General features: G+C 43.0%; 5 protein-coding genes across 11 annotated transcripts; 2 read left to right on the plus strand and 3 right to left on the minus strand.

Moving 5' to 3' along the window:
- Positions 1-201: 201 nt before the first annotated feature.
- On the plus strand, positions 202-4,743 carry LOC115671811 (uncharacterized). Of its 6 annotated transcripts, XM_056310184.1 has the most exons (5): positions 202-480; positions 571-620; positions 713-819; positions 1,747-1,781; positions 3,223-3,794. In XM_056310184.1, exons 2-5 carry the CDS (start codon positions 618-620, stop codon positions 3,309-3,311), a joined length of 234 nt encoding a protein of 77 aa, XP_056166159.1. In that variant the 5' UTR covers positions 202-480; positions 571-617; the 3' UTR covers positions 3,312-3,794. The 6 variants fall into 6 exon arrangements, 5 of the variants coding, with proteins under 5 accessions (XP_056166159.1, XP_056166158.1, XP_056166157.1 ...); XR_008816281.1 differs by lacking the exons at positions 202-480; positions 571-620 and adding an exon at positions 3,947-4,743 and having other exon boundaries at positions 640-819; positions 3,223-3,449; XM_056310183.1 differs by lacking the exons at positions 202-480; positions 571-620; positions 3,223-3,794 and adding exons at positions 2,637-2,717; positions 3,947-4,743 and having other exon boundaries at positions 640-819.
- A 4,944-nt stretch (positions 4,744-9,687) lies between these two features.
- Positions 9,688-11,736, plus strand: LOC115671808 (uncharacterized protein At3g27210-like). 2 transcript variants are annotated; one of them, XM_056309113.1, is made up of 4 exons: positions 9,688-10,028; positions 10,512-10,589; positions 10,706-11,157; positions 11,604-11,736. In XM_056309113.1, the coding sequence occupies exons 1-4, from the start codon at positions 9,848-9,850 to the stop codon at positions 11,613-11,615; spliced, it is 723 nt and encodes a 240-aa protein (XP_056165088.1). In that variant the 5' UTR covers positions 9,688-9,847; the 3' UTR covers positions 11,616-11,736. The 2 variants fall into 2 exon arrangements, with proteins under 2 accessions (XP_056165088.1, XP_030449316.1); XM_030593456.2 differs by lacking the exon at positions 11,604-11,736 and having other exon boundaries at positions 10,706-11,342.
- Positions 11,737-11,801: 65 nt separating this feature from the next.
- On the minus strand, positions 11,802-14,598 carry LOC115671803 (receptor-like protein EIX1). Its single transcript, XM_056309293.1, has one exon. It carries the CDS (start codon positions 14,596-14,598, stop codon positions 13,831-13,833), a length of 768 nt encoding a protein of 255 aa, XP_056165268.1. The 3' UTR covers positions 11,802-13,830.
- On the minus strand, positions 12,620-13,594 carry LOC130137717 (receptor-like protein EIX2). Its single transcript, XM_056309654.1, has one exon. The coding sequence runs from the start codon at positions 13,592-13,594 to the stop codon at positions 12,620-12,622; it is 975 nt and encodes a 324-aa protein (XP_056165629.1).
- A 4,023-nt stretch (positions 14,599-18,621) lies between the features above and the next one.
- LOC115671800 (receptor-like protein EIX2) lies at positions 18,622-21,306 on the minus strand. The gene has a single exon (XM_030593445.2). The coding sequence runs from the start codon at positions 21,304-21,306 to the stop codon at positions 18,622-18,624; it is 2,685 nt and encodes an 894-aa protein (XP_030449305.2).
- Between the last annotated feature and the right edge of the window lie 172 nt (positions 21,307-21,478).

The following is a 21,478-nucleotide window of genomic DNA, read 5'->3' on the forward strand; positions in this document are numbered from 1 at the left end:
AATATTTTCTCCAAACAGACGAAGTACATTTTACTTAATGGGCTCTCAAAATCTGGTGCATTGAAACTAGCCCATCGTCTTTCGACAAAAAAAAAAAAACTAGCCCATTGTGTTTTTCTCCACAATAGTTGTTGTCTTGCTACAGCCCAAGTTCAAAAGCCCAGCCCAGCCCAGCCACAGCCACAGCCACAGGACGTTTCTTCTTGCTGGCGCTCGCGTCGAGGTTTCGAGGCGATCGACTTCCTTCTCCTCGGCCGTCTCTCTCTCTACTCCGCAGCTCTCGATCGATGGCAACAGAAGATTCCCAGGCGCAAATCGACGAGTGCCGCGAGCATAATCAAGATTGACGACGCTAATTGGGCGTACGGTTTTTCTCCCCCTCCCGTCTTCGTCCGCGCCGATTCGTTTGGAACGCCCGATCCAGATCGCAGGTCGCCGGCGATTCGAGCGTCTCCCGGGCAACCCTGAATTCAGATTGCGGTACATTCTCGGTGACATCTTACGTCGCTTTTAGACAGTCTGGGCTTGTGAACAACGGTGCTGAGCATGTGTAGATCTTGTGATTTGCAGATTGAGGAAAGCGGAGAGCTGCGAGATACACCGTCGGTGATATTGACATGGTAACGTGAACTCGAGCCTCTGAATTTCGGAATGATTAGCATTCATACATATGATTTTGCGATTAACAAGCTTGTGTTGGTCTTTTGTCCAGTCGGCACTGTTCAATTTCCATTCTTTTCTCACGGTAGTGCTGCTGGTAATATGTACGTGTACTTATGTGAAGATGCACTTTCCGGCCATTCTGGAGCAGAGGACTGGGTATGTTCTTTGAATCATTCACCACCAACTACGGTTGAGCTGATCGTGATTGTCTATCGGATATGTTTTGGTAGTTTTGTGTTGGAGTAGAAGTATACTAGGCGCGGCAAATGTTTACCTCCGCATTTGCAATATGAAGTAGTTCGCTAGAAAGCAGTAAGTATCATTGTGATTTGGGTTTCACGAAAAGCATCTTCCCGCCGTACCTGCTAGCTCTGTAAGAGAAGTAGAAAAACAACCCTTTACTTTGCTGTTTGCTTTACTAATGTCACTCTTGATACGAGTGATCATTGGACTTGAGGTGCCTGAACTGAATTTTTCCCTTAACTATTGAACCTTGATTTATTCCGATTGGACTGCTCTAAGTTTGCCCCCCAAAAATCAGTTTTTTGACCTGGTTGTGTCGGCAAATGCCACATCTATTGCAAACATATGAAACCAACGGTGTTTTGATGTCTGACTTTAAGTTTGGGGCATTGATGTAGATAGAAGACAGAAAATCGAGAAACAATAGTTAGAATGAAGAAGGGCTGCATCCGTACTCAGTAAATGCTCACTGCATCATCCTTGAAATTTGCACGAGAAGAGTTCTAAACAGAGTCTTTGTTTGGCCGTAGAGAAATTTTATAGTCCTTTTTACTTACATTTTATTGAAATTCTTTGACTTGTTCAAATATTCACGTCATTGTTTGACAACGATCTCCTTCAATGACTGATACTGAACCTCTCGATAAATAAACATTTTGGCATGTATTAAGATGAAGGTTTGTGGAAATTCGGTAATACAACACAAAGGAGGTAAGCTTATGGCCTATTAGCCTTGCCTTTGGGATCCCTGTTTAATGGCCACTCTTTACCATAGTTTACATCCAGTATATAGCACATTTATTAGTCTAGTTCCTTATGATCTTGCTGCAAACATTGCAGGTTTCGTGGTTTCTTTTGGAAGGCAGCTAGAATAGGTATGCAACCCTGTCCCTGCTGCAGCGTGTGTAATGTCGATGTCATGGGCCTTTGAGTGTCCTCTAAAGTTTTTCCTGGTACATCATTTGTCTGGATAGCTTAGCTTAAAATTGTTATTTTACCATAGTCAATCTTGATTTCTGCTTCATGCTACAATATAGTCCAAGCAACGAAATTAAGGCTCCGTTTGTTTTGCGGAAAATGTGACATTTCTAGAAAATGTTTTCCGGGGCAAGGAAAATAACTCTATTTTCCGGTGTTTGGCTGAGACTTAATAATGAACTGGAAAATATTTTCCGTCGTTTGGTAAGGAAAATCTCATTTGGTCGGAAATTGTTGACGTAGACACCGGCCGTCCTAGTCATATTTTGGAAAATGATTTCCGATTTTTTAAAGAAGAAATCATTTTCCTGAATTTAAGCTTTGGTAGGAAAACTTTTTCCATTGACTAGGAAAACATTTTTGTTGACTTATTTTCCTAAGTGAACCAAACACCGGAAAATGAGGAAAATGTTTTCCGCGAAACAAACGAAACCTAGGCTATCAATCAATATCTTGTATTTCCAATTAGCAAACTGCCTTATTTATACGGTGCTTAAATAGAAGGTGGATTTCATTTGATGTGATCGGGTATTCCACGTCAAGATCCTTTTCCTTGTATAATTGAAGAAATGAGTTGAATTTGGTTCTATTTCTTTGTTTGACTCCTGCATGAAGTTCTTTAGCATTCTGGTTTCCCATTGAAGCTTGCATATTTATTTCTGGAAATCATTTGGGGGAATGAATGATTTGTTCTTTCCTCCACCTGCTATGCATCTCTTTGGCTGATGATCTTTTCCGTGTCTTTGGAATAGGTGAGCGTCTTAGTCCTTGGGTGGCCATCGGATGTTTTTCAATGGGCGTGTCCATTATATTCTTCTAAGCAAGACATGCTTGTAAGCTTCATGTTTTCTTAACAGTTATGTATGCAATGTGAAAAAAATAGTGTGTTGTTTTAAGATACACGCAATCATTCACTGTCGCAGGGGCAAGTTTTATGCATTTTTTGAACTGGATGGTCTTCTAGATTAGGCTCACTTGCTTCTTTTATACACCGAGAGAGAGAGAGAGAGAGAGAGAGAGAGAGAGAGAGAGAGAGAGAGGGGGGGGGGGGGGGGGGGGGGGGGGGGGGGGGGGGGGGGGGGGGGGGGGGGGGGGGGGGGGGGGGGGGGGGGGGGGGGGGGGGGAGACGGAGGGAGAAAAAAAAAGAGAGAGAGAGAGAGCTTCTTTTAGAGAGAGAGAGAGAGAGAGAGAGAGAGAGAGAGAGAGAGAGAGAGAGAGAGAGAGAGAGATTTGTGGGTTTAAATACCAACAACACAACAACACTGTTCACTCCTCGATTCTGTGAGAGAAATACGGAGTGCGATCTCATGTATTATTTTTACATCTTGATGCATGTAGTATGTACCTGGTTTGCTAGCGTCAAAGTTTGGATGATGAGGGAAAAAAAGGGTTGGATTAGGATGAAATCAGGATCTTGGGGTCCTTGAAGCCAACAGGGACACAAGCAAGAACGTGAACTGCTAGTTTGCTCTTGAATCTTCTCAAGACTAAACCTTTCCCTCCTCCCCAGCTAAATACTGAGAGGATGATTTTCTTCATTGGTTTCTTCTTGTTGCTCTGAGCTGGTACGTTGACTGTCTCATCGCCATTTCCTTGGTCTTCTCCTCCCAAGTGGAGAGGATAACTCCTCAAAAACGCTCTCCTAATATTGTAGTCTTCGTGGCGAAAACTCCTCGATCTTGCCTCATTTTCATCTAAGCCATTGCAATCCATGCCTGAGCATTCTGTGTGAAGTTGCTGAGCAGAACTCAAAGTTTTATAGTCCATAGATAGTGTGATGAGGTTGTCAGTTATTAATGAAAGTACTGGATAATCCCACAAGATACGAGAGCGATCAAGACTGAATAATTTATTTGCTGAAAGCTATTGTGAACTCTTGTATTTGGTTTATTCACAATTTTCCACAAGGATATACTGGCATGTACTGCGTAATTCGTCCATATGAGGGAGACAGATAGGTAAATGCGTTTTTAAATGCTTGTTTAGAGTTGATCTTTTCCATATGTCAGTGCAACTGTTGAGTCTGAACACGATGCTCTACATTTATTCTTTTGTTTTCTAGTGTCGAATACATGGGCAATCTGTCTGGAAGAGGAGTTGGTATTGTCGCCAGGGTTGACAATCCTCCAGATCGAATGGGAAATTCCTACTTGGTTAGGGAGCAACATTCTCTACAATTCCGATTTCTGTTGGTTCAGGTCTCAATCTTTGCTTGGAAAACTAGGAATATTACTCTTGAAATTGACATTTTCTGTCATATTTCGAATTGAAAATGACCGCGATCCTTCCTATGCTTGGCCTAAATTATATAGGCAATCCCCCTTATTTAAAATCACCTCCATTTTTTGTGCCTTCAGGATCAGTATTTTGTCCTCCATCCCCTATTTTGTATCTCTGCTTTTGAAGGTTTCCTATCTACAGAAACTTCGGCCATCTTTGTTTGGCATATGGGTTGGGACGAGAGCATTCTTGTCTTCTCTAGCTCTGTTCTTATTCTCGCTTTTCTTCATTCGGCCAATTCTTCGTATTCTCGATTGTTTGGTGTGTAAAGATAGAGGAAACGTTATTTTATGATCCCTATGATATCAATATAGAGAACTACGAGTACAAGACAAAATCAGCAGCTTGCCGTCGAGGGCCATTGCTCACCCTGGAGGCATCACGTCAAATTTTTAGAAGTCAGATGCCTGAGAAGCTAATCCACAGGTAAGGCACGTTGAAAATGATCTCGAATGGTGTCTATGTTATCGCTCGTCTATAACGAAATGGTGATTTTTTTGTCTTCTTATGTTTTTTGTTTTGTCTAGTTATAAGAATAAAGAATATCCAATGAAGGTTGCCCAAATTTACGAGGGATAACCGCAGGAAAGACCTTAAGATCACTAGCCAAACAAATGATAAAAGCTTGTAGTGGGGTTTTTGCAGATTATTGTGTGAGGATTGCTACGGGGAACAGTACGATAAAGATGGGAGGAAATTGGGTGAGGGGAGAAATTTTTAAAAAAATAATGAAGACCCGATGAAACTAATTCGCAAGACAGAGTTGATATTAGGTTAGAACTTTTTTGGCGAATAATTTACGTCTTAGCAGTAACGTGAACCGTAGGGCAAAAAGCAAGGCAAACCATTTGCCATAGCCTGTGGCAAAAGCATTAGAATCCCCTCCAATTGGAAAAACATGATCCATATCATGGCTCATTGAAGTTAGTTCAATGTGAATGTACATCTTACCAGAAGTGGTCATTTCTTTGTGGATAGGATCCATGGAGAAACATTATTAATGGAGGCCGTATCGAATTAAGGGCGTATATGAAGCAGCTGATGCAGCACCTTTGGTCGAAATCACCTTTTTTCATCGACGGTATATCTAGTTAAACGTCCATGATTTTCTATTATAGGTAACAACCGGAGGACGTTGGTCGCTTTGCAAGTTTGCTATGAGAATCGAAGATTGCTTGGACCGAATTGAATTTAGTTGAGTGAGATGATGAAAGGTTGCATAGTTAGGCGCGGTAGATATAGACGAAGTCTTTGTTGAATTCGAAAGCAATGTGAATGGCGCATGCAAGATGCATGATTTAACTTCAAGCGGACATGTTTTTCCGAGGCATGTTGGGGGCTGCGACAAAGTGAGTGGCGCTAAGAATGTAGCAGAACACAACCGATAGGCACAACCGTCGTCTTCAGTTTTTCGTGAATTCACGTGCAACATTTTAATGTGGGTCTCTTTTCTTCTGGCGAGTTACCAGATTGTTATAAAACTAGAAGCATGTTGCCATATATGTAGAGCCTCGACCAAAGGAATGGGCCGAACAACTGAGGCTTTGTTTTAGATGGGATAGATCCTTTGTTCAGAGTCGCACAAGTATCCCAGATTGAGCAACCTTGTAGCAATTGAGTGAATTTATATGAGCGAGGTGGATATCCATGGACATGGCAATTTACATGGAATTGTGTGACTCTGAATTGGCAAAAAAAAATTGTGTGACTAGTGCAAAAGTGCAATAGGTTTAGGACTCAACTAGTAATCAGTCCTAACCTTTCGTTTCAAATGGAATTGTGTGACTCTGAATTGGTAAAAGTGCAATAGGTTCAGAGTCACAAAAATATTTGTGGACATGGCAATTTACATGAATTTTTTTTTTTTCAGATTAGTTGAGCCGGAGATTTGGATATTTCATGTTATTCAGTAAAACAACATTTATATGAATGAAATTCATCCTTGGTGTTTACTTTTGACACGAAAAATAGCATTCTTGAAGGGTCTGACTTGTCGTTCCAATCTCCACGAGCCACCCATGACTAGTTCTACAGCCATTGTTCCCTTCGATAAGCATAAAGAAATTGTCTACCGAGGAGAAAAATGTATTTCAATGATTTGATGAAAATTGAGAATTACAACCTTGAAAACACGTGGAGTATATAATTTTAAGCGTGGCATACAGTGAATCGTGTTTTCTATTGAAATATAATATATATAATTCATTAGAATGAGTGGTCACATTTATCAAAATATGCTCCTTTTTTTTTTAAATTTGGTTAACAAGTGCTCTCTAGGTCACTCATCAAAAACTTATACGAAGAAAGATTGTCATTTCTGATGCATCGTTTGTCTCGTACGATCAGCAAATCAGTGCATTAGACCCTTCTCTTTTTGGTTTTTGATTAAACCTAGAATGAAAACAATTACCAAAGGATAGCTTCATAGCATGAGGATTCCTTGGCCCGAGTAGATTAGCTTCTGCCTATGATCTTTTTGCAAGCCTCCAGACTTAGCTTTCCATCTTTTTTATTTTTCTTGTTAGACCAAGATGGTGATGTTACCATCTCGTTGTCCCGACTCAAGCCATAAGAATAACGACAGTGATATAAAGTCGATCTACTAAATTGATTTATAAGACGAGAGGTAATATACTTCTAATATATTATCTATCCGACATTTGACACATCGCATTACAAAATCAGAATTTGGAAAGCACGCCTTGTGCTCCTGAGATTACTTAAACCAGAAAGTAGTCAATTCCAAGGGATCGTCCATAAGTTGCATCGCTCCCTGGTTCATGTCCAAGAAACTTCATGGAAGTTGCCTGATGGTGGTCTGGTTTTATGGGGTTACTTGGCGATGCTGATGATGGTGACTGGTGAAGGGGACGCCGCGGCATGGGTGGCAATGTTGCGACGGATGGTGGTCTGAGCGTTGCAAATGACTAACGCGAGTAACGAAAGTATTGATTATCGAACGTTGTTCGGATCACTGACCCTTTTTTGCGGAATTTACAGGACATGCACAATTCGTGTAGAAAGAAATTAGTCTAAATTATATCATATAAATGAATGTGTGATTATCTAATGTATGTAATCATTTATAGTATATCAAAGTTGTTGGCTCGGATTTATGAAGGACATGCCCTTTTCAATACGGAGGCCATAATAACTGTGCACTATGCTTCTATCAAAAAAAAAAATTTGCGTACTATGCTAGTTTTCATTGCTTCACGAAAGTGAGCGAACGGAGCAGATATTATATAAACTCTATATATACTCATCAATATGAAGAAATAATTACATGATTGTTTATTCAATATATATTCTAATTTTTTGATAATTTAACTATATAAAAAGGCAATTATTAAGCACCCGGTCACAATCTGACATCAAATTCAAAGCCTCCGTCTTTAGTTCCTTCTATCTATTTTTTTAAATATATATTTTTTGTTTTATTTTTTGAGATATATCGGTAGATAATGGGAGGAATAGTTCAGGGAATGAATGCGAGATAGAGACGGGGAGCAGATGGCTGGAGAAGTCAAGAAAAAGACTGACAATTCAAGTCCCAGGGTCGATCCCGATTGGTCTGGCTTTCGCTATTCCTGTTCGTTTTGCGACTCCAAGAGAGAAAGGCGAAAAATCCGCATTAAATGAGACGCTCGATTTGGTGCGCGCCACTCGTATTAATTTTGACTTCACGACCTTCCCACATTTCTTTGAGATAATCATGAAAGGAAGATTTAATTCTAAGTTAATATATTTTATTGAGAAATGAAACGATTCTTATGAGATATAAGTTGATAAATATGATGTGTTTACAGAATATTGCAGACACCGGTTCGCTTGAAATATCGAAAGATTATTTACACACAATAGGTGCGTTCACGGCTTTCGCGACCGATGCAAAAAATAAATAAAATAAAAATCCCTAATGGCAAAATTCAGAGTTGTAATCATGCCATACGTCACGAAAGTTATTTTGAGCTACTCTTACTTTTTATTTTTTATTCAAAATCCAAATCTCACGACTCGCGTACTTTGTTTTTTTTTTTGTTGAATTCGAAACCCTCGGAACTTTCACGGTACCGAGATGACGACTTGCGAGTTTGCTAGTTATAAGCAATTTCTTCAATAACTTTTTTGAAATCCAAATGACAATGAATGTTTTAACGAAAAGGCGAAAAGGGTCGACCTTTCGCTTTTACTAGGATACAAGCAAACCAACCCTAAATCTACATGAACCAGGAATCAGCATTGCATTCAATGTGTTTCTGATCATAGGCCAGCACAACCAACAGATGTGGATGCTTCATCTTCTTTCTACTCGGAGATGGACATGATCTAATTTTTTATTTTCCTAAATTTCGATGTTTCTCTTTTCTTGTTCTTTTTTTGGCCTTTTCTCGAGGAGGGCATAGGAAGGCGGGAAGAAAACGCCAATCAAAAAGATTACGCCCCCGCTGCGCAGCCCACTTCCGTATGATATTTGTCTATGCCGACGCCAAGTATGGTCTCCGCGTAGAGACAATGGCGGAAATGACCAACGAGAACAGAAGACCTCTTTTATCTTTTCTTGTCATTTTTCGGACAATGACAAAAGAAGAATGAAAGGAGGACTTTGTTCTCACTCGCTCCGCACCGTTTGCATCGATACGTCGTAACCTAAGATCGATTTTATACGAAAAATTAAAGTTAATGCCCGGATAATAATTGCAAAATCGACAATACGAACACGGGCTCTCACGTGCAAATCGGAATAGGAGAGTTGGCACGCGAAATTTGACTAACAGGGTGGACGCACATACGAAAGGAACCGAAGCTGACTTTGACACCGTGTTAGAAAGTCCAACTCATATGCATATAAAGAGCATATTAACCTCATATTGTCTCTCTATTTTGGTATAAGCTAAGCTTACTCATTTCATACCGTAGTACAGCTGCTCATCCCGTTTTCTCGAGGCTCGAAGTTTAACTCTAGATTGGCACGTTCATGTTTCTTCGTGGTGCCATTTCGAGAGCACATACGCACTTGCTAGCCAGATAGACACTAGAAGAGCTCTGAATTCCCATATGTAGTTGCCATGACATGTCGCGATACGAGCATTCTCCCGTCGTCATGTATTAAGCGCGAGATCGCCTATTCCGAGGACCTTGAGTAATTTCGAGATTTTGGAAATATCCCATCTAATAATGATTTATGGTCAGATGTAGCCGCTAAAGTATACGGACTTTTCAGGAAAATAATTGACGTGGCGTGATTAGTTTCACACACTACTTTTTTTTTTGTCGGGGTCGAAATTCACATACTACTTTTAGCAATGCATTTATGTGGAAAACATTATTTAAAGTGGCTGTGGTCCACGGCAGGCCCTGCCCACAGCACATTACTTCGCTTTCAGGACCGATCATCTTCCTCCCCTCTGCCAGACCTTCTGTTGAGTTTGAGTGGGCAGTGGCTTTTACCTCCTTCAAGCATAAAGCCAAAACCATCAAATCATTGCCCTCCAGAAAAGAAAAACAAAGAAAAATCCAAATCTTAACTTCCCTTCTCTCTCTCTCTCTCCATAGCAGTCTCTTCAGAAAGATCAACTGAACTTCGGGCCCTTGAGCTTTGCTGCTGCAATGGAGGTGGTATGAGGGGGAAGATAAGCCGGAGACAGAGCCAGAGCCAGAGCCAGAGCCAGACAGACCCGTCATGGGTAATTGCGTCACTGTTCCCAGGAATCAGAACCCCGCCGCCATGAAGCTCGATCTGTCCGTGGCCCCCAAGACCGACGGCGTCCCGGTTCAGGAAGCGGGTGCCGAAGCCCGGAATTCGGTTGGCGAAGCCGGTCCGAAGCCGCAACCCACGCCTGTGCCGAGCTTCCGCGAGCTCGGTATGGTTTTTTGTACGAGCTGTTTCGTTTTTTCACTCGTGTTCATGATCAGATGGTACCCTTTATGACTTGTTTCGACTTTGCATAATCTTCCTTTTTCCTTTTTGGCTTTTCTGCGACTGTCTGTACGGTGAGATTGGATAGAAGCAGCCAATTCCTCTGTGGGTACAAATTTTGAGGTTTATGGGTGTGGTGTGGGGCTCGTGTCTGTTTTTCCAATTACTTAACAACGTTGCCAACTTGCTACATTTTGGCTACTCTCCTTTCGTAGTTGAGTATGTATTGCGCTTTTTGTAACCGACGGCTTTCTCAATTGGTTATGTTCAGATGTAATTTAGATTCTTTGCTCCGTACTAAAATGCAGTTGGATCGAGAATTGCAATATAGTTCCAGGGTGCTTTTGGGTTCTCGATGCTCAGTGTTATGCTGTTGTTGGCTGGCTATTGAAGCTTGATTGCTTAAACCGTAAAGTGTCCAACGTAGGTACCAAGGAGGAGATGTTCTTTGAATCTCAAGGCTGGTGGGAATCTGACTGTGAAGATTATTTCAGCGTCTGCGATGGTAATCTTATATCCTGCGGCCGCTCGCGCTTACAGCTGATTCACGCAATGTCCATGTGTTTGTTGCATATAAAAGGGTTATAACTTTTGTGACCTGAATACATTTTACTTGTGTAGATGGAACCCCGTCTCGTGGCAACACTCCGATCCACCCCAGAAGCTCTTTTGGAAATGTGCCGGTGAATAAATCTCTTCAGGCGGATGGAGCGCTTAATTCCGTGCCGCCCCCGCCGGCTGAACCCAAGAAGCTGCTCTTTGAGCTTTTCCAGGAAAGTTTTAATGCGGATGCTGTTCATGAAGATCAGAGTTTGCAGGTAAGGTTGAATGCCAAGTCAAGTGATACCACATTCCCTACCGAGTCCCCAATGAAAAGCCCATTCAGTCTTGGGAGGAACTCTGCCTACAGCAGCGAGGCAACCCCGAACCGATCTTCGAAAACAGCGAAGGTGAAATCCGGACCATCTTCCCAGTGCTGCCTACCGAATTTGGTACGAAACCTGAGTTTTGGCGAGAGGAAGAAGAGGATGAGCCCCAGCTATGGAGGTGGAAGCACCCCGAAGCCTCAACAGGTCGATAGTACACTTGCATAGCATTGCTATGATTGAGTTAACTGTAAAAAGCTTCCAAATGTCTAGTCTTTTAGACTTTTAAGGCATACTTCTATAGGGATACTCGGTGTGTAACTACTTGGCAAACTCCTGTGCATTTTTTGAGTGATGGCTCCTGGAATTTCCCATAGTATCATTTCTTAGAATTTGCTGGTAATCAGATGGTAACTATGCATTACACGCCTCTTTACTGCACATAAGTTTTATATCACAAGGCAAGCTTGTGTATGAGCCTGTGAGGTATTACCCATGTAATTTTGTTGTTGGAGTGGATATCCTGGACAGTAATCAGAATGAGGGGACATTCTTTTTGCAGTCGCAGATATTCCCTTCAAAGCCGAAGATAAACTATTTTTGGCTGCATTTAGGCTGCTAGGATATTTCATATATGTAGTTTCTACCTGTAGGTCACTGCATGAGGTCGAAATTTTGTGGAGGAAATGCTAGATTCGGTCGCAGCTGGAGTTCGAGTGCAAATGTTTAAAATCTATAACTAGCCTGAAGACCTCAGCCACACATGGCTGATAGATAATGGGTTGCTATTCACTGTAGAGGCCTTTTTCTGTCTTGGAAATAGGTGCGGGTCAATCTAGCGAATCTCTACATTGAATGAAAATGATTTACTCTATGTTGTGTGCTGTAGGATGGGGTAAAGGGCAGGGGTTTTACAGAAGTTAATACTATTAGCCGAAGCTTATAACGACCATATCCATTAATATAAGCAGAACTTGACTCAAATGAAGTATCTTGCTCGTCTCTTCTCAGTGAAACATCAGGTTCTGTTCTCCATATTCCTCCGCTAACGAGCTGTGTTCAGTTGGATGACCAAATAGAGCTTGTCCTTCATTTTATCAATGAAATTGAAATAAGCTCGTCTCCAGGACGTTTTTATCACCAGTGTGCTGCAAACAGACCAGAATCCCACCAAAAATCCTAGTATGATGCTTATGCAGAACCATATTTGATCATCTATCTTATTTCCTTCATCTTTGCCGTCGTCATCTTGTCCGTTCCACCCTGTCGGAATTGAGCAATCTCGTGACAACGGAAACATGCAGAGGCCTGGATTTCCCTCAAAGCTGCGTGTTTTGAACGTTTGCAACTGGCTGTGTCCGGGAATTTTTCCATACAAGTTGTTGTACGACAAAGTTCAAACTCCTCAATGACGTCAAGTATGACATGCTAGGAGGAATTTGGCCTGAAAGGTGGTTGAATGAGAGGTCGAGAGTTTCCAACTGTTTCAACCCCGATATGTTGCCCGGTATGCTTCCCGTCAGTTGGTTGTTCGACAAGATCAGTGCCCTCAAGGTAGAGAGATTTGATATCTCTGGAGGAATTTCACCTGAGAGGTTATTTATCAAAAGGTCTATCATGTTCACCGGCGGAACCAATTCGTTATACTCCATCGACCTTCCATTCATGTTTAACTCGATGCTTCCCCGGAGTAAAAACTACGGAATTCCGGGGGTAACTTGTAGTAAGGCCCTGAAGATTTCATCCCTGCCATATTGCCAAGACATCTGGGAATCACTCCGAACAAGTCGTTATTGGCAAGGTCCAAGACATGCAGCTTCAGAGAGTTGCACAGTTGTTCAGGAATTCTTCCGCTGAAACTATTGGACCAGAGGATCAATTCCGATAAGGAATTGAGGCTTTCTTCAGTCCACTGCGGTATTATCCCGTGAAGTCTGTTTTTCCCTAGATCGAGTGTGTACAGGCGAGTGCAGTTTAACGAGCAAGAGTGTAACTCTCCAGAAATACTGTTGGTGCTCAGCTTTAGCCATTCAAGGGAAGGTAGTAACGAGCACATCTGGCAGGGAATGTGACCGGAGAAATTGTTCTTGGAAAGATCCAAGATCTTCAGTTTCGGCATAACAGTCCACCCAGCGTAAATATCTCCAGAGAGAGCATTGTTCGATAAATCAAGATAGACCAGATTCTTCAGCCTGCTCACTGAAGAAGGTAGGTCCCCGGAGAGTGAGTTGTTTAACACATCCAGGTACTTCAAGGCCGACATGCGGCGGTTGACGTTTGCTGGGACAGGTCCTGAAAGCAAGTAGTCTTTTAAAGAGAGTTGATTCACATTCGACCAGAGGGGAAATGAACCCTCCAACCGGTTGGAAGCTAAGTTGACTATAGCTTGAGAACCGAAATCCAAGAATCTGGGAAGCTTCCCCACCATTTGATTTTCGGAAAGATTTACCGTCCGAAGTTGTTGAGACATTTCCCATAGCCAATCGCGCATTGTATCTGAAATCGCAGCTCCTGAAAGGGTCATGCTCGACAGTTTCTTCTGATTCTTCAGCCATTTGGGAAATTCCAGGCCCAACTGGCAATTCTTCATCTGGATGGAACTTGGATTGAAAACGGGAACCCAACCATGGGTGAATCCGAACATCAGCGAACTAGCCCGATAAGATGATATAGGTCGAGATTTTCCAACTCTTTTAGATTCCGGAGATGACTTCCCATAGAAAGACCTTCCCAAGAATTGGAATAAAGACCCAAAGTGGTCAGCTTCGACAGTTGTCCTATGCTCTCTGGTATGGTACCATTCATCTTGTTGAAGGACAAGTTCAGCTCAACCAATCGTGACAGATTTCTTAGAGAACTCGGGACCGGTCCCAGAAGGAATTAGGAGAGTTGAAGAACTTTCAAATATCTGTGCAATCCCAAAGAGTCGGGCAACAAACCTTTGAACTTGTTGGCACTCAAATCTAGCTCCTCTAAGCTGATATTCTTGCATCCGGACAAGCCCACATCAAGCTCCCTTATGTTTCCTGTCGAGTTATTAAAGGACAAGTCCATCTTCCGCAGTTTGCACAGCACACCCTCTGCAACAGCAGGAATGGAGCCCTTGAGTTCAGAACCAGTGAGTGTGAGCTCAAGAAGAGTTGTGATGTTGAAAACCCACTGAGGCATTGTGGAGTTGAAGTTGTTAAAAGAGAGATCAAGAACCAAAAGCGATGGGAAGTTCACAAATGATAGAGATTCAGGGAACTGAGAAAACTGACATCCCACCAAGTGCCACTCCATTAGAGAAGGAAGCATGCTGACCTTCTCTGGCCAATGAGCAGATCCCTTCCTGAGATTGACACCTCCCAAGTTAAGGTAATTCAAAGAAGATAGACTGGAAAGCCAATTTAAATCCGAAACCCGGAGATCTTGACTGGAATATGGGTCAACAGTGAGGTCAAGATAGTGCAAGTTTGAGAGATTCCCTAATTGGGGAGGGAGTAATCCACCAAATGATGCCTGGGAGAGATCAAAATAGGTCAACCTCTTGAGAGAGCCTATGAAACTGGGAATGGGGCTGCCTTGGAAATTGTTGTGGCTCAGATCCAAGTAAGTCAAGTACTTCAAATCAAGCAAGGAAGGACTCACTTGGCCACTCAGACACATTGGCTTGTAACCTTTAGTACAGATTCAGCATCACCTACCATTTCACATATGTCAGGGCTTCTAAGATCCAACTTCACGACACGGCCGTGTGGTTGTCACAGCTCACCCCGACCCATCCGCAGCAATCTTGGCTGGTCCAGGAAGAGAGTCAATTTGAAGGGTCTTTGAGACCGGCTTTGAGTCTCAACAGGGCTTGTCTTTCCTTGACAGGGCAATTGGTGGTGTTGGAGTTTATTCCATTGGCTTCAAGAGCATGAAGCTGTGAAAACTAGGGAAGGGACAGAAGTGGAAGAAGTAGAAAGAAAGCTTTCACAACGACCATCTTCACTCAACAAAATCTAACAACGATAACACCTGTGTAGGGACTTTTATGTGTAACCTAGAAACGAAATCTTTACGCTTATTGGTCTTTGGAGTATTTTCCATGCAAGGGACTAGACTAGTAAGGGCTGTACATTAGCATTAACATTACTTAACCATTTTAGTAATCTCCTCCATTAATTTCTAATGATATTCCTGGTCAAACCAGGCTAGCAGTTAGCACTTGGAAGGCAGAAATTCCAGTCTCTTTTTTTCTTTTTAACCAATGACACGAGTTCTGAACTTACCGGCTCTAACTCATTAGTCATTAGTCAGGGTGCAGCAAACAGTCTTGTCCATGCACATTGAGTAAGACCCGCAGAGCTTTCAATAGTATCATATGAACATGGATCACATCGTGTTCAAATAAAATTTTGTTTTATTCGGTTGATTTCTTTTCATTGAGAAAGTCAAGAAGTACACCATCGGTCACCTCTCTCGTGATAGATTTGTCATTATCTAATTATCTAATTACGTATAGGGCGCATGTTGTCAGAAATTAGTATAAGAACACTAAGAGTGTCATAACTTTCATACGGCGCTCACTTGAGTTTATAACTTTTTTTTCGCTCATTTGAGTGCTACATCGGAGTAAAATGGATCATTTGAGTGCCATTTCCAACAAATAATCCTACGTGGACTTCTTAATTAATTTTCCATCCGAATTTTTTAATATTATTTTATTTTATTTTATTGATTTTTTTTTAAAAATTTATTTATCTTTTTATCTTTCTTATTTTTCCTTTTTTTTTTCAAGGTTGGCAAGGGTTGCCGGTGACCCTCGCCGGAGGCCTCGCCCTCGACCAAACTGTGCGAGGGCCGCCTCACCATCAACCGGTATGGCCACAAAGGCCCTTGGCGAGGTCGATGGCCTCGCCAACTGAGAGCGAGAGCCTTTGCCGCCTCACCCGCGACTGGCGAGGCCATCCCGGTCGCGAGCGCGGGCAAGGCGGCCTTGCCCGAAGCCGCCCAGATCTGGTGACGGCCTTCGCAACCTTGGCGGCCTCACCCAGGGCCTTCACGACCAAGGGCAAGGCAGCCCTCGCCCAATCTGGGCGAGGCCTTCACAGCCGGCGAGGGTCGCCGATGACCCTTGCCGGCATTGAAAAAAAAATTTGCAAAATCAAAAAAATATTAAAAAATTATCCACATCAGCTCCGGGTAAGTCACGTAGGACAATCGGCATCCACGTCATATTTTCTAGCGAGACAAATCGCCGATGGCATTCAAGTGATCAATTTTTCAAATTTGTAGAACTCAAGTGAGCGAAAAAAATTATGATACTTAAGTAAGTACTATACGAAAGTTATGACACTCCTAATGTTCTTATCCCCAGAAATTTTTATCAAATAACTTGATCAGATTTAGAGCCATGGAGGTTCTCGCTTGTTCAAATGCTCACCTACTTTCCGGGACATTTCCTCGTATTATATTAGAAGTATATTCCGCAATCTTTGACTATTGGGGAATCTTGTACAAGGACTTGATACTACTTTGTACGAGAAAATATTGGGCATCACAAGTGGTGCCATGTCAGCAAAATAATAATTCATTCAGTGATGAACACGTGTCGCCGGGCCCACCTGTATCAGCCAAATTTTCAGCCCACCTCTTTTCTCTCGATCTCTCTCTTTCCCCTTCTCTCTCTCCTCCGCTTCACCCCTTTTCCCTTGTCTGACCTCGAGCCCTAGCCACCGCCATTGTCGGCCACGGCGAAGAGGACCCTCAGAGTCTCCGGCAACGGGCTCGCCGCCGATGGATACTTGTCCCTTCGTGTGCCTCACGGTCGGGAACCTCGCGCTGAAAATCCCCGTCGCCGCCGAGCCCGCCTGCTCCACCTCCACCCATCGTCCTCCCCCTGCTTCCGCAAAATCAAGCTCAAGAGCTTCCCCCCTCCAAACCGCCATGGTCGCTTGACCACGAGCTCGCGACCATGGTTACTCGAGGTCGAGCTCCGTGGCCATGGCGGCCGCGAGCCTCGGGCTCGCGCTCCGGTGCCGGGGATGGAGAAGACGTCGGTGACGCCGATTTGGACGAGCTGTTAAGAGGCACACCGTCGTCGTCCGCTTTTGGTTTCCATGGAGAAGATGAGGAATTGCAGAGGAAGCGGCAGAGAGAAAGTGAAGAGGGAGTCTCGTGAGGGTCAGAGGGGAGAGAGAAAGTGGGCCCCACACAGGAGAAAATATCCCTGACAGTAGGCTCGAGCGACACGTGTCCATCACTGAGTGGACTGTTATTTTGCTGACATGGCATCACTCGGGGTACCCAATATTTTCTCACTTTGTACGGCATCTTTTGCATTAATCGCCACGTGAAAGTTTCGCGGAAGCTGCCTTCGGTAATGCGTGAATAGAATAGTTTTGATCATTGAATATATGAAAATTAAGGCTTCGTGGTGAATAATCTAGAATATATATTTTTTAAAATGATCGTTTATGTCATTTTTAAAAATAAATTAATAAAAAATATTTTTGCTGTCTACGAAAATGTTTAAATATAAAAATGTAATCGATAATGCAAAAAACTTTCTTTAACTAATTATTTTAAGCAATACAAGCGATCATTTGTAAGAAAATATTTTTCATATCATTCGTTCTCTACAAAATAAACGCACCCAGATGCACTAATCACTTCATTCCCGTTTTCCATTCCTCTTTCACCGGCTTTGCTGCTGCATGATTTTGTGGAGACATAGAATCATCTTTTATCGGGAGGGTTAAATGGCCAGGATCAAGGTGTACCATCTTCTTCTAAAGTCAATTTATAACCTCGGTCAGCGGATGATCAGGTTAACAAAACTAGCTCTTGCAATCACAATACGCATGCATACCGACTTCCTCTCTAGTTCAACCATCGCTTCTCGATTCCAAAAGCTGTAATGCGAGACAATGTTGATAACATTTGAGCTACATGAAACTTAAAAGTCGTGTTACATGCTCCTATTAAAGAAAAACGGTTACCGTTAAAAGATGACCTTTTTTCTTAACTCTTGTAGATTATTTTTCTATGAGGTTCCTCACTATCAATAAAATGCACACGAGACTCAATATAATCGAACCAATTCATATGATCTGTCAAACTAACCTATTCGCATAGTTCTATACTACCTTCTAGTCCCGCAAGACAACAAAGCAAAAGCGACGGTTTCATCAGAATCCTCAACGTTAATCTCAAATACGTGCTCGGGGTCAGCGCCGTCGAGCACATTTGGGTGTTGGAGCGGATGTCCCGGACAGCAATCAGAATAAGGAGACATTCTGTTATCGCTAGCACATCTTCCCTTTAAAGCCAAAGATGGACAGTTTAGGCTGCATACGGTTTGCTAGAATATTTCATATCTGTAGTTTCTACCTGTAGGTCACTGCATGAGGTCGACAATTTTGTGGAGGATATGCTGGATTCGGTTGCAGCTGGAGTTCGAGTGCAAATGTGTAAAATCTGCAACTAGCCTGAAGACCTCATCCATACTGATAGATAATGGGCGAATATCTATATTGCAAGAGAACGATTTACTCTATGTTGTGTGTTGTAGGATAGGGGCAAAGGGCAGGGGTTTTACAGAAGCTAATACTATAAGTCGAAGCTTATAACGACCATATCCATTAATATAAGCATAACTTGACTCAAATGAAGTATCTTCCTCGTCACTTCCCAGGGAAAACATCAGGTCCTGTTTTCCAACTTCCTCCGCAAACGAGCTGTGTTCAGTTGGACGACCAAATAGAGCTTGTCCTTCATCTTATCAATGAATCTAAAATAAGCTTGTCTCCAGGACTTTTTTATCACCAGTGTGCCGCAAACAGACCAGAATCCCACCAGAAATCCTAGTGCGATGCTTACGTAGAACCATACTTCTCCATGATCATCTTCCTCATTTCCTTTGTCTTCGCCCTCGTGATCTTGTACGTCCTGGCCCGTCGGAGTCAAGCAACCTTGTGACAATGGAAGCCCGCAGAGGCCTGGATTTCCCTCAAAGCTGGATGGATTGAATGTTGGGAACTGGTTGCCTCTGGGAATTTCTCCGTCCAAATTGTTGTATGACAAGTTCAAACTGTTCAAAAATGTCATGGAAGACATGCCGGGAGGAATCTGGCCAGAAAGGCGGTTGAATGAGAGGTCGAGAGTTTCCAACTGTTTCAACCCTGATATGTTGCTCGGTATGCTTCCCGTCAGTTGGTTGTTCGACAAGATCAGTGCCTTCAAGGTGGAGAGATTTGATATCTCTGGAGGAATTTCCCCTGAGAGGTTATTTATCGAAAGGTCTATCATGTTCACCAGCGGAATCAATTCGTTATACTCCATCGACCTTCCCTTCATGTTTAACTCGATGCTTCCAGAGTAAAAACTACGGAATTCCGGGGGTAACTCATAGTAAGGCTCTAAAGATTTCATCCCTGCCATATTGCCGAGACATCTGGGAATTGATCCGAACAAGTCGTTATCGGCAAGGTCCAAGACATGCAGCTTCAGAGAGTTGCACAGTTGTTCAGGAATTCTTCCGCTGAAACTATTGGACCGGAGGATCAATTCCGATAAGGAATTGAGGCTTTCTTCAGTCCACTGCGGTATTATCCCGTGAAGTCTGTTTTTCCCAAGATCGAGTGTGTACAGGCGAGTGCAGTTTAACGAGCAAGAGGGTAACTCTCCAGAAATACTGTTGGTGCTCAGCTTTAGCCATTCAAGGGAAGGTAGTAACGAGCACATTTGGCAGGGAATGTGACCGGAGAAATTGTTCTTGGAAAGATCCAAGATCTTCAGTTTCGGCATAACGGTCCACCCAGCGTAAATATCTCCAGAGAGAGCATTGCTCGATAAATCAAGATAAACCAGATTCTTCAGCCTGCTCACTGAAGAAGGTAGGTCCCCGGTGAGTGAGTTGTTCGACACATCCAGGTACTTCAAGGCCGACATGTGGTGGTCAACATTTGCTGGGACAGGTCCTGAAAGCAAGTTGTTCCTCAAAGAGAGCTGATTCACATTCGACCAGAGTGGAAATGAACCCTCCAACCGGTTGGAAGCTAAGTTGACTATAGCTTGAGAGCCGAAATCCAAGAATCTGGGAAGCTTCCCCACTATTCGATTTTCGGAAAGATCTAATGTCCAAAGCTGTTGAGACAGTTCCCACAGCCAATCGGGCACTGTGCCCGAAATCGCAGCTCCTGAAAGGGTAATGCTTGACAGTTTCTTCTGATTCTTCAGCCATTTGGGAAGTTCCGGACCCAACTGGCAATTCTTAATCATGATGGAACTTAGATTGAAAGTGGGAACCCAGCCACGGGTGGATCTGAACTTCAGTGAACTAGCCCGATAAGATGATAGTTTGAGATTTTCCAACTCTTTTAGATTCCGGAGATGACTTTCCGTAACAAGACCTTCCCAAGAATTCGAATATAGGCCCAAAGTGGTCAGCTTCGACAGTTGTCCTATGCTCTCTGGTATGGTACCATTCATCTTGTTGAAGGACAAGTTCAGCTCAACCAATCGTGACAGATTTCCTAGAGAACTCGGGATTGGTCCCCAGAAGGAATTATCAGAGAGTCGAAGAACTCTTAAATATCTGTGCAATCCCAAAGAGTCGGGCAACGGACCGTTGAACTTGTTGGCACTCAAATCTAGCTCCTCTAAGCTGCTATTATTGCATCCAGACAAGCCCACTGCAAGCTCTCTTATGTTTCCTGTCAAGTTATTAAAGGACAAGTCTATCTTCTGCAGTTTGCACAGCACACCCTCTGCAACGGCGGGAATGGAGCCCTTGAGTTCAGAACCAGTGAGTGTGAGCTCAAGAAGAGTTGCGATGTTGAAAACCCACTGAGGCATTGTGGAGTTGAAGTTGTTAAAAGAGAGATCAAGAATCGAAAGCGATGTGAAGTTCACAAATGATAGAGATTCAGGGAACTCAGAAAGCTGACATCCCGCCAAGTGCAACTCCATTAGAGAAGGAAGCATGTTGACCTTCTCCGGCCAATGAGCAGATCCCTTCCGGAGATTGACACCTTCCAAGTTAAGGTAGTTCAAAGAAGAGAGACTAGATAGCCAATTTAAATCCGAAACTCGGAGCTCTTGACTGGAATAAGGGTCAACAGTGAGGTCAAGATAATGCAAGTTCGAGAGATTCCCTAACTGGGGAGGGACTAATCCACCAAATGATGCTTGGGAGAGATTAAGATAGGTCAACCTTTTGAGAGAGCCTATGAAACTGGGAATGGAATTGCCTTGGAAATTGTTGTGGCTCAGATCCAAGTAAGTCAAGTACTTCAAAGCAAGCAGGGAAGGACTTACTTGGCCGCTCAGACACATTGGCGTGTAATCTTCCAGTACAGATACATCATCATCATCATACATCATCATCTACCATGTCACAAAAGTCGGGGCTTCTGAGATCCAGCTTCACAACACGACCTGTGTCCTTGTCACAGCTCACACCAACCCATTGGCAGCAATCTTGGCCTGTCCAGGAAGAGAGCCAGCCGGAAGGGTCTTTGAGACCAGCTTTGAGTTTCAATAGGGCTCGTCTTTCCTT

This window comes from Syzygium oleosum, unplaced genomic scaffold (genome assembly GCF_021117445.2).
Source record: "Syzygium oleosum isolate NSW1041296 unplaced genomic scaffold, Sole_v2.1 Sole_v2.03, whole genome shotgun sequence".
Taxonomy (NCBI): Eukaryota; Viridiplantae; Streptophyta; class Magnoliopsida; order Myrtales; family Myrtaceae; genus Syzygium; species Syzygium oleosum.

Excerpts from the sequence above, each read along its gene's own strand:
- LOC115671803 (XM_056309293.1), bottom strand. The coding sequence starts at position 14,598 with ATGTGTCTGAGTGGCCAAGTGAGTCCTTCCTTGCTTGATTTGAAGTAC.
- LOC130137717 (XM_056309654.1), bottom strand. The coding sequence starts at position 13,594 with ATGTTCGGATTCACCCATGGTTGGGTTCCCGTTTTCAATCCAAGTTCC.
- LOC115671811 (XM_056310181.1), top strand. The coding sequence starts at position 671 with ATGATTTTGCGATTAACAAGCTTGTGTTGGTCTTTTGTCCAGTCGGCA. Across the intron at positions 820-1,746 it reads ATTCTGGAGCAGAGGACTGG|GTTTCGTGGTTTCTTTTGGA; the intron begins GTATGTTCTTTG and ends CAAACATTGCAG. Across the intron at positions 1,782-3,222 it reads TTGGAAGGCAGCTAGAATAG|TATGTACCTGGTTTGCTAGC; the intron begins GTATGCAACCCT and ends TGATGCATGTAG.
- LOC115671800 (XM_030593445.2), bottom strand. The coding sequence starts at position 21,306 with ATGATGATGTATGATGATGATGATGTATCTGTACTGGAAGATTACACG.
- LOC115671808 (XM_030593456.2), top strand. The coding sequence starts at position 9,848 with ATGGGTAATTGCGTCACTGTTCCCAGGAATCAGAACCCCGCCGCCATG. Across the intron at positions 10,029-10,511 it reads GCCGAGCTTCCGCGAGCTCG|GTACCAAGGAGGAGATGTTC; the intron begins GTATGGTTTTTT and ends TGTCCAACGTAG. Across the intron at positions 10,590-10,705 it reads TTATTTCAGCGTCTGCGATG|ATGGAACCCCGTCTCGTGGC; the intron begins GTAATCTTATAT and ends TTACTTGTGTAG.